We start from the raw sequence: 17,041 nt of genomic DNA, 5'->3' as shown, positions 1-17,041 counted from the left end.
GCCTTATGTCTATTTAAAAGAGTAATTAACATGATTGATGTGCAGAATTAGAAAAGTAACCTTGGCTATGGTCGGGCAGTTCTGATGGACCAGAGGTGTTTTGTGGGGCATGGCAGGGCTTTAATTAGTCTCATGCCCTTCTACGGTCTCCTGGAACGGCTTTTGAAGTGCGCCCAGATTGCCTGCCCCACATCAACGGCAAACAAGTTAGCGCAACACAGCTTTCTGTATCCTCTGAGGCATTGAGACATGTATGTTTCCTCCCGGGGGGATGGAGAGAAGGAGGTAAATAAGTCACACTCCGCTTCACGACATTAAAATAAAAATCCCATGCCGAGTCCCACAGCAGCTGCTCAACGAGGCACACGAACTCAGGAGAAGAGGAGGGGTGGGAGGGGAGAGAGAGAGATAGCGAGAGATGCTCAGATGAAAAGAAAGGATGCAGTGTGGAGAATGAGATGGTTAATGGATCAGTTCTTTAACAAAAAAAAAGCTAAATACTTGAACTACTCTCAGATACAATTAAGCTCATGAATAAAGATCTAAAACAAGCTTGTTTAAGCCCCCCGTCTTCACTTTAAAGTCAGTTTAAGAGTGTAGACCTGTTTGCTAGCTACTGTGTTTTGTATCACAATTAACACATGCAGCAATTTTGCCCATGCTATACTTTTAAAAAACAAATATTAAACTGGGAAAACAAGGAATTGTATTCTTGTGTGTAGACTGTGGATTGTGAAACAGAGAAAGGTCAAAGAGGCTTTTACGAAGAGGTGTTAACTGACCGTCATGACTGGTCTCCAGCTCGATCTCGCCTCCATAGCTGCCGTATCCTCCGTCGGTTCGAGCGCGGACCCTGAACACGTAAGTTGTCCCAGGTTTCAGGCCTTCTACGGTCATCACATTGGACTTAGTCTTTAGGACGGTGTAGTTCTGGTCCCGCTGGTTCTGAAAAATCCACACCACATGACAATGTTACCAAACCAGCAGAGCACATTCCCTGAAGAGTATACGGAGTGGTTATGGAGCTTAAATATTTTCCAGGTACAGACAGAAGTAGTGAGTTTGCAGATCAAACTAGAAGGACCCCTAGAAGTGATATCACTGATTAAAGCTATAGTATTAGCATATATTAGGTGCAGAAATAGGTTTAAAGCACTTTTATGTAAAATATAGTTATTATTCAGAATTCAAACATTCCACCCTGTAAAGGTGCCCCCTCCAGGTTGTGCTCTCGCCTTACGCCCAGAGATTCCATGTAGGCTCCGGACCAACCGTGACCTTGAACTGGATAAGCCGTTACAGACAAAGAATGAATGAATGAATTTCGTCATTTCATTTAACAGTTGTTTAGAAATAAAAATGACAATTTTAATTTTATTTAAAAAATAAACAAATAATTAAAATTTAAATACTAATATGTTATGATCACTAACATCAAAATTGCTATCTTTAAGTCGTCTAAACTAAAACTCACACATAGTTTTGGATACAATACTATCCCCCGGGAACAGAACAAATTGTTTCAAGTGTTTTTGCAGTGCTTTTTCTTCATGGAACATGGAATAAGGAATGCAGAGACCAATAAAGTCTTATCGTTGCCATTTTCCAACGACTTCCACTTTGTGTTATTCTTTGTTCAAGAAAATAACAATTGTCCTTTTTATTACTATGCACCGGTTACAAATTAACATGACAGTTAAAATGTCAAGAGTGGGAGAATGCATGATTTTTTATTACATTTTTTAGAATGAGAATCACTTTATTGGCCACTGCACTTTCACACAGAGAAAGTTGTTCTCCACATTTAACCCAATCCGGGCAGTGAAACACACATTTACACACACTAGTAGTTGGGAGTTAGGTCATGACCCGCCGGCTCTGGGAATCAAACCGACAACCTTCCGGATACATTCACAGTTTCCTAACCACAGCTGCTAAAAGTTTTTAAAAACCTTAAACAATTATTGTATCCCTAATAAATGGAGCTCCAATGTGATCACATAATTGTACAGTACGGTAGATTTAAAATGCATTAACACTACGCTTTTTCATCTATGGGTTGAAATGTAAGCCAACAGCAATGGTGTATATAGTCAAATATTAAATGTAAAAAAAATTACTGAAAGGGATGTATTTGTACAACGTATCAGACAGGTTTTTCTCTGTATGTGGACGTTATTAAAGGAATAGGCTTTCAGTAACGTTCTGAAGGTCTGAGCTACTGAATAGCCCTGCCTGAATATGCACAAATTGCTGTAGCAGTGAAAAAGAGGACACCTGTAAAGAGTGCTGCTTTAATAAGGCTTCTCAATGTGGAAGAGGGGATTAGAGGAATTAATACTGAGTATTCATTCACAGCCCCAGCAGTGTGCAGAGTCCACGTGTAGAATAATGCCAGGTCTTTCTTCAGGGTGCCAATGAGGGTGGGCTTATTAGACATTAAACAAAGAGATGGCCACGTCATGAAAGTGCTAATTTTCTGAGGGGTAGTATAAGGTCAGAATCTGTCCCTCTTAACGATGATGTGATGCTTGTACCGTGGCATAAGGAAGGTGTGAAAAGTAAACAACAGAAGAAGGGACTTGGAAACTTGGAAGATGTTTAAAAAAGGAGACTGGAAAGACGTCTAAAAGCCATTACTAACTGGCGCAAAGCACAAAATTCGGGAGGAAACCCACACATGGGACATGGGAGAACGAACCACAGACAGTCACCCAATCATCTTAGACGCTCTTTTAAAATTCGGTGCGCATTTTATTAGTTTATTATTATTTACAAGTAGCACTTCTAGGGTGTTTCTACTCTGTGAAAAGGTGATTTACTTTATTGTTGATGGAAATGAATGTAATATTTTTTATATTTCTCTGGAGAATATTAGTAGCTTGAAATGCATTAGCAACTCCTTGGAGCAAAGGCTCATGTGCACTTCAGATAGGGGAAGAATCTTACCGTTGTATACATAATAAGGCACAACAATATTTCTTTAATATATATATATATATATATATATATATTGGGAATTTTTGTTTTAAATATGAATTTTAGTTTGTAGTTCTGTTCTCACGTTTGTAGGGTAACGGTTATCACATTTGTTGCTCTGTTCTCATGCTTGTTTTTGTGTTGTGATCCCCTTAATGCTGTTATGTTCCATTTTATTTTTGCTTTGTAAATGTATTTGTGATATGACTTAGTGGGCCACTACGACCTAGAAACCTAGACAGAGAGAGCTAAACAGACTAACCTGGACAAAGAGAGCTAAACAGAGACCTAGACACAGAGAGACAGATACAGAGAAGCCTAAACTGAGTAAAGACAGACTTAAGACAAGAGAGATACAAAGACTGACTTGAAGGGAATGAAGAACAGATGAGACAAACAGACCAAAGACAGACGAGCAAATGAGGAATATCCAAAAAAGAGGCCCTAAGACAAGGGAACTTAAATACACACAAGGACACCTGAGACAGATAACGAGGGGGCAGGATTACAAATGAGACACAGACGAGGAGGTGGAACTAAGGCAGGACTAGGGCAGAGACAGGAACCAAAATCAACAGACACATGACAGGACCAAGGCGTGACAGTCAGAAAAGTCTCTGTATAAAGTCTGTATAATTCCAAGAATAAAGTCAGAATATTTAGAGAAACACTGTTTGGGTTATTATTTATTACAATATGTAGACAGACAGACTCACAGTCTGTGCGCCAGGAGTGAGTTGTGAAAGAAGCAGTCAGTGAAGTGAACAGAATTATTTATTAATCGCATTCACACGACATGACGACTAACCCCCGTCAGTGCAGCCCCTGACTGCGATGCATAAGGCTTTAGTTTATTGTACGAGTACGAGCCGTAATGCGATGGAGTTCCACTCGCTCTGGATCCATCATTTTCGTGATCATTAATTGTATCATGTGAAACTACATGCCCTCTTCTGAATAAACGGGTACTTGCACCGATTCAGGGTTTAAATACTAATCACCACCTGGTCCTGATGTGGAAGATAAAAAATCTATACCACAGTACGACTTAAGCAACACACTGCATTCCACAATACAGAGATTATTGGAATCTTATTATTATTAATATTATTTTTAATGCCGTGGCCCTAAAACTGTGCGTTGACAAGTTTAAACGTCTGGTCGATATACGAACACAAACCTGTGTGTATGTGTGGGAGAGAAAGCAGGTCAATGTTTTCATTCATATAAAATAAACAACTCATTAAAGCTATGCCCTAAGGCTCTGAGGTGACAACTCACTACCCTGCCTCCGCCAACACACCGATTGATGAATATGTGTGTGTGTATGTATTTCTGTGCTTAACACCTCCGTGGAGAAGTGTATGAGCTAATCATACAAGCATAATACGAGGCAATATTCCTGAGAGAAATTAGAATGCCACCCACTGTCACTCAGGTTAGAGCCGTACAACTTTCATCAGTGTCTGATCGATCCAGCCTCCGAGCCAATTAGAAAAAGGCCATTCCATCGGCTAATGAGCTCTGGAGTGACTGGACGCTGTGTGAACAAGTCTGGTGCGTGTGTGTGTTTGTGTGGCTTTTGACACACACATACACAGCACCTGCCACACACTCCTCTTGCACCAGACACCCATCTGTGTATTCAATATAAGCTCATAACCCATAATCATGCTAAATCTGGCCTATGCGCCATCCGCTGCCTGCTGCATGCGCTCGCTCAGAGTAGTGCAAGCTCTGAATGATGTGGCGTAACTCAACAAGCAGCATTCATTCACTATCGAAACTCAGCGGCTCTCAAGGACAACTTACGGTGGATAAGTAAACACAGCGCTATGTTCCTTAAATAGGAGAGTTTTTCATTTTACACATGATACACATTTCCACAGGAACAGTGGGGAGTGATGGTGAATTAAAATGATTAAAGATTGTGTTCTGTCTTGCAAAACACAGCAAAACACTACTGTCGCGACATGTGGACACAACTAAATGAATATATATGACATGGTGGTGGTGTGTTAATGTGTGTTGTGCTGGTACGAGTGGATTAGACACAGCAGTGCTGCTAAAGTTTTTAAAGCCCTTAGTGTCACTGCTGGACCGAAAATATTCCACCAATCAAAAACATCCAACCAACAGCACCCTGTGGACAGTGTCATGTTTAGGTTCATGAACAGAAACTGAACTGGTTCCACGTGGAAAAAATCTTATATGCAATGACGTAGTTGCTAGGTTACATTTACATTTGGCGGTGATACATTTCGGGCTCTAATAGTGGTCAGAGAGTTATGAGAGTGATCTGTGTGTGTGTGTGTGGAAAGAGGGAAGGGGGCATTGCAGAGGGGAAAAGAGAGGAGAAAAGAAAAGAAAAGGTGAAGAGGGAGGAGAGGAAAACAGAAAACAAGTGGAGAATAGAAACAATGAAAGAAGAGAAAAATGAGAAGAAACCTGTGTTTACCTTTTCATAATAGATGACTTCATATTCCACGATTGCTCCGATTGGCCTTTCAGGTCCCTGCCACGTGAGAGTGATGCTGTCTTTGCTCTTCCTCTCTTTCAGAATAACACTCACTGCAGGGAGAGGGGGAGGGAGAGAGGAGAGAGAGAGAGAGAGAGAGAGAGAGAGAGAGAGAGAGAGAGAGAGAGAGAGAGAGAGAGAAAATGTAATTGAAATTGATTCCAGTCATTTTTTAATGAGAAATTACAGCATGATCAACAGCACAGCATGACGGTTTTAATGCATTCTGGGGACTGAGCACAGGCAAAATTACATTCCAAATGAACTGCGTGTGTTTTCGAACAAACACTACATCATTCTTTATGTTAATGACATGCACTCTGATATGATTTCTATAAAATCAATCCTGCCATAGAAATCCACTTTTAAATCATCACCACAGCGCACAAACACACACACACACACACACACACACTGAGGCAGTGTTATAGAGGGGGTTCAATTCAGCAGGTAATTGGACCCCTACACCTGACAGATACAGTCTAATACCTCTCTCTCTCTCTCTCTCTCTCTCTCTCTCTCTCTCTCAGTCACACAGACACAAACACACACACACACACACACACACACACATACACACACAGTAGATGACATACAGATCATACACTATCACAGATGAAGTGAGAGAGGGAGCAGGTCTATGGAGCATACGGTTAGGTGTTCAGTTGTAAAAGTTTTGGTAATCTCCTCAGTTCTCCATCACTAACACACACACACACACACACACACACTGACACACAGACACACAGACACTAAACACTACACCAGCCAGCACGACTCCTAATCCTTCCCAAACTCCTGCTCCCCACCGGAATTTGAACTGCAGAACAAGTACCCCGCAAATATTTACATGACTTTTACTGTATAATCAAATCAGACCAGTTTGTCTGCAGATGTGGAAGTGCCTCCGTGCATTTCTGGCCCAGTGCACGTGTTTATTTCCAATGAACCCCCAGGCTCGGGCTGATAAATATTCAGCGAGAGAAATTTTCAAATTCCTGAGGCCGTGTTTGACCCCTGGCTCTCGCTCATTCCTCTCTGAAAACTCCCCTCATCACTCGCTCAGAACACTCATGCATATTTACAGCCAGGGTCAGAGGGCTACACAGTTACAAACGTGCAGCCACACACACACAAACACACACACAAAACAGTGAGTGACGAGAAACGTCAGACTTTTGACACTGGTCTGACAGAGTATGGCACACTCGATCTTATGTTTAATTTAGTGGCTGTGAACTTTTGAACTTTTACAAGAGCAGGCATCTTAGTGTGTGTGTGTGTGTGTGTGTGTGTGTGTGTGTGTGTGTGTGTATGTATGCTTTGTGAATTTCATAACCTAAAAAGAAGTGTGAGAACTGCTGATGCAAAAACTAGACCAGTCAAGGCTGTTTCGATGTTACTGTGCTGGAACAAACGGAGAAGGATATCCATAAATGATATACAATAGATAATATACAGTATCTAAGGCAGGAAATATCAGAACATGTCTGATTTGATTTTGTTGATACTTAACTACTGACACGTCTATTATACGCCGGAAGAAGACTGGGTAATGCTCATGTTCTAAACAACACCCAAAAATGCCTTAAAAAAATAATCACATAAAAATGTGTTTAAAGCTGTAAGCCGTCTCTGAAAAGAACAGATATCTAAATAAATGTGGCTAAGAAATTTCTCTGGCAACACATTTAAATTTTTGTCATAAGGCTGGACGATTTGGCCAAAATGTATGTCACGATATATTTCTTAATTTTGGTCGATACGATATAATCCCGATATCAATATGAACAATATAAAATCCACTTAAAAACTTCCAAGAATAAATATGAAACCACCATCAAACATAAACCTATTGACTTTGTCAATATTAATATTTTTAAACTAAATTTTAAACTGCACGCTCTGAATTAACAACAGCGTCCTGTAATGAACTGCAGTCAGTGACAGATGTTGTAAACAATGTATAATGAAATATTGAAAATGGTGTTTAAAAATCATATAATTCTTATTGAAACATTTAATATTGTGATAAATATATAGAAATATTGAATTATTGCCTAGCCCTAACTTGTCAGTAATGATAATCTGAGGTATCTTATCTTTCTGTATCTTACTTGTAATGCGGAGAATAGAGCCTTTGTCATTGCTACTCCAGACTCAGCACTGCAGAAACTGCACTATGTAGCTTTTGGAGGAGGGTAGGAAAACATACCCCTTACATACACTCACCACCTTCATTTCAGGACAGAGTTCACATTTCACACAAACCCTGATCTCTGAAGCTTTACAGATTGACCTTATGTGATGCAGTAAGATTTTGATAATGTAATAATTTCCTTAAAGCTGAACAACATGAGTGAAATTTCACAGGTGAAATATTGCTAGGCATTCCAACCACACTCACACTTTAGAGTTTTAGAAAGATCTGTTCTTGAATAAAACAATAACCTTCTCTGTCGGCACAATGATACCTGAACAAGCAGATCTGCCAAGCATGAAGAAGAGACCTCTCCCTCCACGTCTCAGAAAAGGTACAGTTCAAAGTTTCTGAAGATTTTAAAAGGAGCTGGATTTCTGCCTGAATAGCGCCGACAAAGTAGTCTCCCACAAAGTCAGCATCTGATTCATAATTATGAATACACACAGCTTTAAAAATAGTCTTATATAATAACCAGTGTTGAAAGGGTTACTTTTAATATGTATTCAATTACAAAATACATGCCCCAAATTGTAATTTGTAATAAATTCCATTAGATTACTGAATGTGAGCAACATATTCTGAATGCTTTGAAATATTCCAACATTTTCTTACATTTTAAAACAGTGTTAATGTGGCAATAACACCATGGATTTTTAAGGAGAATATTCTGCTGGGTTCTCCTTTAGCAACTAGCTGAATGTATTAGAGCATTCCTGAATGTATAAAACATTTGCTGCAAATGAGTAAAGACTACGAGAGAAAACATATTCAGTGATTTTTCTGGTAAAAAATAAATTAAGAAAAAAGACTCAATATTCCCTTGACTATTTCCACAGCTGTTAGGAGTGAAAACTATTAGACAGCCATAAAATATTCTGTTTTTGTAGAACTCTTACTCTTACTACTACAAACGTTTTTAGCACTTTTAGTGCATTTTGTGTTGTAGCTAATCCTCTTAAAATAAATGTAGCACCAGCATTTTCCTTCACATTATTTGAAGAGTCAAATAACTATTTAATGTTGACTTTCAGAGCAGCACCATTTATGGTGGAAAGGAGCACAAAACATCCATTAAAAAACATTCATCGTTTAAGGTGGAACAGAGTGGCAATTTTGGAAGTCTAAAATGCATTATTTTCTGTATGAGACGTATTGTTTTTTTTTTTTATTTATTATTATTTTTTTTTTTACAAATTACAAAAAACTACTAAACCATCACATTCGTACACCCAGTTTCTAACAACCACACTAAATGGTGTGTCTTTACAGTAGCTTACTTTTCACTTCTTCAGCTTCAGGTCTTCAGTTTATCACATGAATTGGTCAAATGAACCAGTCAGTGAAATGTAAGCTGCAGAAGATTTTAGCCAGACCCCAAAAAGAATTTATTTCAATTTATTACTTCTTTTGAAGGGGAGTTGTGGAGGCTGAAATCAAGTTAGTACCTGGCAAACAGAAATTGCACGGCAAAATATTACTCTCTCCTTTTACTTGCTTAAATATGAAATTCTGTTTGAATTTCCAAGACTGAAAAACTACTTCTCTCCTGGCAATGTTGTGTCAGCTCCATGACCTTGAGTCAGCAGGCAACTAACAAAACTGAAAACATGTTGCCTGTTATATTTCAAGGACTTCTAGAAAATACATGAACACTGTAATGTTATTTGAAATACTTGGGTGTATTAATTTTACCATTGTAACAGTATTCTGAATACTGCCTATTTACGTTGTTACGGAGTACCATTACTTGTTGTTACGGAGTACCATTACGTTACTTATGCTTTGTAAAAATGTAACCCCATTAAATGTATTCCATTCCCCCAACACTGGAAGTAACAAACCACTATCCACTCATAACAGATAAGAATAAGGTCAAAAGACAAACCTCTGAACACATAAATACTAAATAGTAAAATCTCATACAGTCATGCACTTTTTTTTGCACACTCTTTGCCACTCTTTTGAAGATATGCCCTCAAATATATAATTTCTTCTGATTCATTTTCAAACATCTTCCTTTTAAGGTCTACTGAAGTCTCAGAATTGTGTTGTTAAGGGGGCACAATGGGTCAAGATCAATTATGAATTAAATGTACTTTAAGTTGTTAAATATGTTTTATATCGGTTTCCTATTTACTCATATTTCATTCATGGTCATCTAACAACTTAAGAGTTATTCACAAAGAAGCTAAGACTTATTTAAAATGCTTCTTTACCACTGTGCATAACAGCATGTGCACATCTGATTACACTAACTACAAGTTCTCACTTCAGGGTCAATCAAAACCAAAAGCCAGAGGTTAGCTGTGGGTAGAGGACAGCTAGAGCATATCTCTTTATAATAAGCTTTGCCTGAGGCGCTGTTTTACTCTGATTGGGGGAAAACACACCCAGTGAAGCATGTTTAGAGAGCTGTGAACAATTTTGTACATGTTTAATGGGATTCTGCCTGACTGCAGATTCTGAGTTATTGAGATAAGCTAGACATGGAAGATACAGACAAGTAGTAAGAGAAGAAAATATTTTGATAGGAGTATTTTAGTCAAAGAAGTTCCATTGGTCTACAACAAATCCAGCTCCCTGGACCCCCAGAAAACTCTAAAAATCTGGACTGGAAAGGGAAAACTCCAACCTGAAGGAAGCGAGAGGTCTTGCCCTTAAGTACGGGAACACCTCAAACCCCGAAACTTGAGTAACATGGAGGCCTTATCCTTAAATGAGGGGATGCCTCTCACCCTGTGGAAACTGAACTTAAAATCTCAAGAGACCTCCATCTACTGGCCAGAGGTGGCATGTGAATCAGCTCTGTCCAAGACCATGAAATATGGCTCAAATGAGCAAACCTGGTTCACATACCACCCCTGCCGAACTGATGATTTCTATAGACTGATGATGTCTATAGTGTGTGAAGCATTCCCTAACTTAATGTCAAGGCCTCTCTGCTCCTTCAGGATGGAGTTTCATTCACCTGAGTAATCTCTTTTGAGTTACAGAGTTCCTCAGGGTCTGGGGATCTGATTCTGTGGTAAATCAAGAAGATAACTGAACACTCCCTGACAATTTCAACAGTTTTGGACAACTGTTTATGTTATGATGGAAATTTGTTTATGTTATGATGGGAATACTTTTAATCAGAAATGTTAAGGTATTTTTAAGAATAATTGTAATTTCACAAATATTACTTAGGTACATAGTACGTTGACTGTGCCATTCATCTCACAGCCAGCATAACTATTATTAATTTTTCACTGAATTCTAATTATAGTCAGTTTTTTTTCTTTTTCATCTTACAAACACAAACATGGTATGGATTGAGAGATGTGACTCATGAAGTATACATACATAAAACCTGGTTAAAGGTTCCTACCTGTCTGGCCTGTGGTGATATTAACAGTCACTAGCTGTTTTGGTGATGGACTCAGGTCAGATACTCCATTGACAGCCTCGATGCTGAAGGTATAGTTGGTGTTGGACAACAGGTCTGTGATCAGCACTTTGGCCATAGAGATTCCAAACTGACGGGGGATAAAATGGACGCCACTGCCACAGGGGCTGCACTTCTTGCTGTCTCCCGGGCACTTGCTGCAGTGGATGTTGTAGGTGACATCACCGCGTCCCCCACTGTCCCGTGGGGGGCTCCACTCCAGAGTGACAGAAGTGTCGTTGAGGGTGGAGATGGGGTTTTCCGGAGCGGAGGGTGGCCCTGGGACAGAGAGAGTTGGAGTGTTAGAGTGCTTGTATTTGTAGAGTTTTTATAGTAGTAACATAAGACTACAGTATAGTAGTAACACACAGACTACATAATCAAGATTCATACATTATAAAAAATAACAGGTATAGCATGTAATTGCCCTAATGACAGTACATATTTAGATAAAAGCTAATCCAGCTCTTGTAAGATATTTACAATACTTCTTTAAACTGTTATTTCAGTGCTTGGCAACATTGCAAACAATCAATAGAGACTCCAACTGTGGTGAATTTGAGAGAGCGAGAGAGAGACAGAAAACACAAAGAGAGTAATGAGTGCTTGTTATTGATAGGAACCCTCTAAGGCAACCTTTCCCTGCCTGAGAATCTATCTCTTGTCGTTTTTTTTTTTTTTTGGCGAAGACTGGAAGACAGAATGTATCCCAGAGCGTAACGCTAGTACAATCTAATCTCATGCAGAGAGCAAACTCTGCGGCGAGAGAGCGAGCGAGCAGAAAAACAAACACATACAAACAAACCAACAAACCCAGATCTACTTCGTCTACAGCAGGCTGTTTTCATAAAGGCTGACGTGGTGAATGTGCTTTTTCTGGTAGTGGACATGTTGGGCAAGAATCTGTAACCATAAATGAATGTGCATCACAGAGAGAAAGGAAGAAAAAAGAGAGCAGTGCAGCAGGGGGGTGCTTTCTTGGTGGGGGGTTATATATTCTCACTCTCTCAGCAGTTTTTTAGCAGTTTGCTTTCTGTATTGCAGCCCAGACTCTCGACTCTCTTCACTACTGACAACAACAAGCTACTGTAAAACTTTTGGCCATAAATAATTACACACCAAAACATTTGAGCAAATGATGTGGTGAAATGTTACACTGTGTGTTCCAAACACAACTGTAAAAAATTATTATAATTGTAAATTTAATTGCAGTTTTCCTGAATTTCTTCAAAATTATCAGTCGATCCCAACTCCACACAGTGCCACCAACCTCGGGAGAGTGGAGATGAATATGTGCTTCCTAAACCCTATAAAACATTTGAGTCAAGTCCACTGCTTCTTTTCAAACCACCACTGAAGTAAGGCCACTGAACACTTATGTGCGTCAGGAGGGCATGCAAACAGTCCAGATCTGCCACATCTGACAGATGTCTGGGCTAACTATGTGATGGGGAAGACTGTGCTGTCCTACCCACCCAAAGAGCGAGGCCAACTCTAGGACTCCCAGTCTTAGATGGCTGAGACATCCCCAGATTTCAAACCTGTGATATCCTCATGATAAGGAATGGATAGCCCAGTAAGTTTTAAAATTTTTGTGGTTAAAACATTCTGTGGGGGGACTGGCGCCCCCTCCAGGGTGTATTCCCGTCTTGCGCCCAATGATTCAAGGTGGGCTCTGGACCCACCGCGACCCTGAACTGGATAAGCGGTTACAGATAATGAATGAAAAATGAATGAATGGTTAAAATATTTCTTCTATGATATGTCATCTGCTCTGCCATTCTGCAGTGATATCAGAACTTTAGATAATTGTAAGAATTAATAATTAAGAAAATTATTACCACCCCATTCCTAACTCTTCTATTATATGAAGCTAAATTCATCTTCTTGTTCAGCAGCTCTTTCTTCAAACTTTTAAGGTCCACCTTAAATTTTGCAGTGGCATCACTCTTAAAGGTGGAACTGGAAATTTACTAGCTAACTACTCAGATATTCAGATACTACTAGTGATGTTTTATGTTTGTTATGAAGTCAAGGGTCATAAACTACATTAAACTAAGTTAATACAATAGTTATAATAGTTTTTAATGGAGAAGATAGATTCACAAGATATTCATACCACTCCAATCTGAATTGTGCCTCCGGAAAATCTGTTTGAATGTCTATGTAGCCCTACATCTTCATCCTTAATATTAAAACAAGAATTTAGACCCTTACCACTAAGCAAATCTGAGGGAGGTGGCGGCTAAAGGCCAATCAGGGCTCTAGACTCTGACTAAAATGGTTGCAATCGCAACCACAAATAGTAATTCACGATTAAAATAATTTATTAAGTCGCCAGTGGCGATAGGTGGTAACTTTTAATTATTATTATTATTTTTACATTGGTATGTAAATCATATAGCCTGACTTGAAGCATCTAATCACCATAGATGTGTCTGGCTATCAAAAATACCTGTGTGCTCATGGGATTTTGACCAAAATGTGACAACCAAAGCACTAGCTAAGTGGAGCTGAGCATTTAACAGTGAACCGTGGTGTGTAGAAAATGGCGAAGCAAAAAATATCAGATTTTTTCACACAATGTACATGGCCATCTGACCTGAAGAGGCCATCTACTCAACCCCAGACTGACTTTGTTTGCACCCGTGGAGTAGTGGGAGACACAGACAAATATGAAATTTAACAGCCATCCACCTCAAGCGATATTACAACCGCCAAAAGACATTTCAAAACTTCTTGACTTCAGGAGTTTGCGTGGCTCAGCTACAGTAACGTAAAGCAGGCTATGTACTGTGAATTATGTTCGAAAGCAAGCAAGGATTTCGCTTCAGAAACAGACTCTGTAACAGGAACAAATAATAATAAAAAAACAGACTGTGAAAAAACACGCCTTAAGCTAATTTTTTGGCTGGAGCCCTGTCTATGCTGCAAACAATGCATAGGCCCTGCATCTATGTGAACCCTAAAATTTTGAGGTTTGGATATTTGTTGGGTTTTTTTGATAAATGTGGCTATCGACAAAGGCAACGCTCCACTCCACCCACATTCAAGCACTACAGAGGTTTAAATCCCTGCTCTGCTCCCCCAGCACTCCATCCGTATTCTGCCTTGTCAACATAAAAGTCCTGAATGAAGCCAAAACCCTAACACACTCGAATGTTTGCTGAATATTATGGCCGAAGCTCTGAAGTCCTAAAAATGAAATTCGGGACAGCTCTACTGCAGACAGCAGCAAATTCATGGCAAGGGATTTCCTCGGACATTGTTTGGATATCATTCATTCATTCATTCATTCATTGTCTGTAACCGCTTATCCAGTTCAGGGTCTGAGGCCTACCTGGGATCATTGGGTGAAAGGCAGGAACACACCCTGGAGGGGGCGCCAATCCTTCAAAGGGTGACACACTCACACATTCACTTACTCACTCATGGTTTGGACATCATGGAAAGAATAAAAAAAAAGTGAAAAATATAGATGCCGCTTGAAAAACAGCATTGTATTTGTTCCTTTCCTGGCACCACATGTAAACAATAATCCAACTATGTTGCAGTTAGCTCCCTAATCCCTAAATAGTGCACTTCATAGATTTCTAAACCTATTGATGTTACACCACTACATTGTGTACTACATATAGTCGAGGGAGGTATTTGTGATTCAGCCCTAGTGTTTTGGTGGTGTAACTACAGAATGGCATAAACACCTGTGTAGGCTGGTGTTGGCTTTGCACTGTGTTGGTATTCACTCTAAACCCACTGCTCTGCTCGAAAGCCAGATCTAGATATTTATGATACTGATAATTGTATATATAGAAATATAGAAATAAGCTCTTTGAAGATAGAAGAATAAAATAACTGCATGCAAGATATGGACAGACGCAGAATGAGATCCATCAGATTCACACTAGCTCTCTTAATCTGCTATCCACTGGCCAGGTTAAGAGAGCTTATGAAGGGATGACAGGGTGGAGGGGCTAGACTGAAGAGTGAATAGAGGGAAGGGGGAGGGAATGGAAGGGTTTTAACGGGCTCCGGTGATGACATTTCATCAGATCTACAGGCCGAATGAATGAAGAAGGCTCCCTGGAGACCTGTCCATCATAAAGACCGCCCAGCACCATCACACCCACAAGACCTGTGTGGTAGACAGAGTGTGTGTGTATGTGAGTGGGCGGCTGGGTCCCTGCACTTCTGTTTTAGTGTCCATCTAGCACCCTGTGTGTGTGTTTGTAGGGCAGCCTGGAGCAACTGTACATGAGTAATCATGCCCAATACCAAGAGTCTGACAGAGGGGTATAAAGCACTGGGTTGTGTGTACTAAGGAATGATGGAGCTCCATGAAATAAATTTGGTGGATGAGTTGTTGTGGAGTAAGTACTCACTAGTGCTTTTGTGGCTGAATGCCAACAAATATTCACAGGGATGTTTCTATGGAGAAGAGTAGAAGCTCTCACTGCAGCAAAGTGGGAGGGTGGTGCAAATTATTCTTCGTGCTTAGAACTCTGATGAGCGACACAATGCATATTTTGAGCTGCAGAAACTGAAGGGGTTTTTTTGTGTGTATGTGTGTGTGGTGGCAATGCATGTGTCAGCGTATTCTTGTGTGACTCATGACGGAAATGGCAGTGATTTGATTAGCACATTATCGTTGCTTCCTGCCTCATGATTTCCACGTATAAACAAACACTCGTATCTTTCCAGCGGCCTCATTCTCTAGTTTATTGCATTAGAGATCCCAAACCAATGATAGCGCCTTGACTCCAGTGTGTGTGTGTGTGTGTGTATCAGTTTGGTTCATATTTTTAGGAATACGTCTTTCTTGTGGGGACCAGAAGCTGGTGGAATTTTAAGGTGAGATAATGTAATGGAAACAAACTCTGTGTGTGTGTGTGTGTGTGTGTGTGCGTGTGTGTGTGTGAGTGTGTGTGTGCGCGTGTGTGTGTGTGCGCACGCGTGTATGTGTGTGTGTGTGTGTGTATGTGTGTGTGTGTGTGCAATGAAGCGTGCTGAACTGAAGGTCATTATGCCCGTTGGTATGCATGGCTTGTCTTATCAATAGAGCGGATCCGTTAATTGCATCTCGCGCCTTTTCAAGAGATAAATGAAACAAAGGCAAAATGACAGAAGGTGAATTTAAAGTATGCACAAACCCCAGTTCCTGAAAAAACTGGGACAGTGTGTGAAATGCTAGGAAACTCTATAGGACAGCAGTGAAAAACAAATTCTCTTTAATTAGATAAACAAAACAACTTATGGTTGTCTTTAAGAAATGTATTTAAAGGCATTTATTTATTTATTTATTTATTATAAATACAAATAAACAATGAATGCTAGTTACTCATTTACAGCAGAGCTGGACGATGTGGCCAAAATATATCACAATATAAATTATTTTCTTTTAATTTCAGTCAATATGATATAATTACGATAGACACATGAACAAATTAAAAATCACAGAACAATTCCAATAATTCAGCAATGAATATCTGTACCTTCAAACCTCTGAAAATGTATTTGCCGAGTCTATTAAATCTCCTTCTATAATTATATAATCTATATAATGTTTTATAAACAAATCCACCCACTTATCAGTAAATCAAGAGAAAAAATAAACGTATAGTTATAGTGTATAGGTGTATAGTTTTCATTACTTTTTATTTTTTAATTATTTTTTGTTTACTTATGTAAATATATAAATAAAAGCAAAAACACAATCCTTTGCAAAGTAAACATTTGTTCCTACAGTAAAAACACATTTGAATTTAACTGATTGAACTGCTGTATGTTTAAATCATTGCCATCTGACTTTTATGAAATTTCATGCAGGGGACTTAATAATAACAGGTGGTTTGAGTAGTGGACCCTTCTCAGCGCTGCACTGACACTGACGTAGTGGTGGTGTGTTAGTGCACAATTT

At 39.4% G+C, this 17,041-nt stretch overlaps 1 protein-coding gene across 2 annotated transcripts in view; it reads right to left on the bottom strand.

The window, feature by feature from the left end:
* The window catches only part of epha4b (eph receptor A4b), a 163,954-nt gene that overhangs the window by 55,965 nt on the left and 90,948 nt on the right, over positions 1 to 17,041 (bottom strand). For both annotated transcript variants that reach the window (XM_066680323.1, XM_066680322.1), the window contains exons 5-7: positions 11,068 to 11,403; positions 5,438 to 5,550; positions 783 to 945 (exon numbers count right to left, since the gene is read on the bottom strand). In XM_066680323.1, coding sequence (XP_066536420.1) covers positions 783 to 945; positions 5,438 to 5,550; positions 11,068 to 11,403 — 612 coding nt within the window. The remainder of the gene's footprint in view (positions 1 to 782; positions 946 to 5,437; positions 5,551 to 11,067; positions 11,404 to 17,041) is intronic.

The sequence above is a fragment of the Hoplias malabaricus genome, chromosome 9 (genome assembly GCF_029633855.1).
Source record: "Hoplias malabaricus isolate fHopMal1 chromosome 9, fHopMal1.hap1, whole genome shotgun sequence".
NCBI classification, from domain to species: Eukaryota; Metazoa; Chordata; class Actinopteri; order Characiformes; family Erythrinidae; genus Hoplias; species Hoplias malabaricus.
This window is presented reverse-complemented; position numbering and strand designations above follow the sequence as displayed.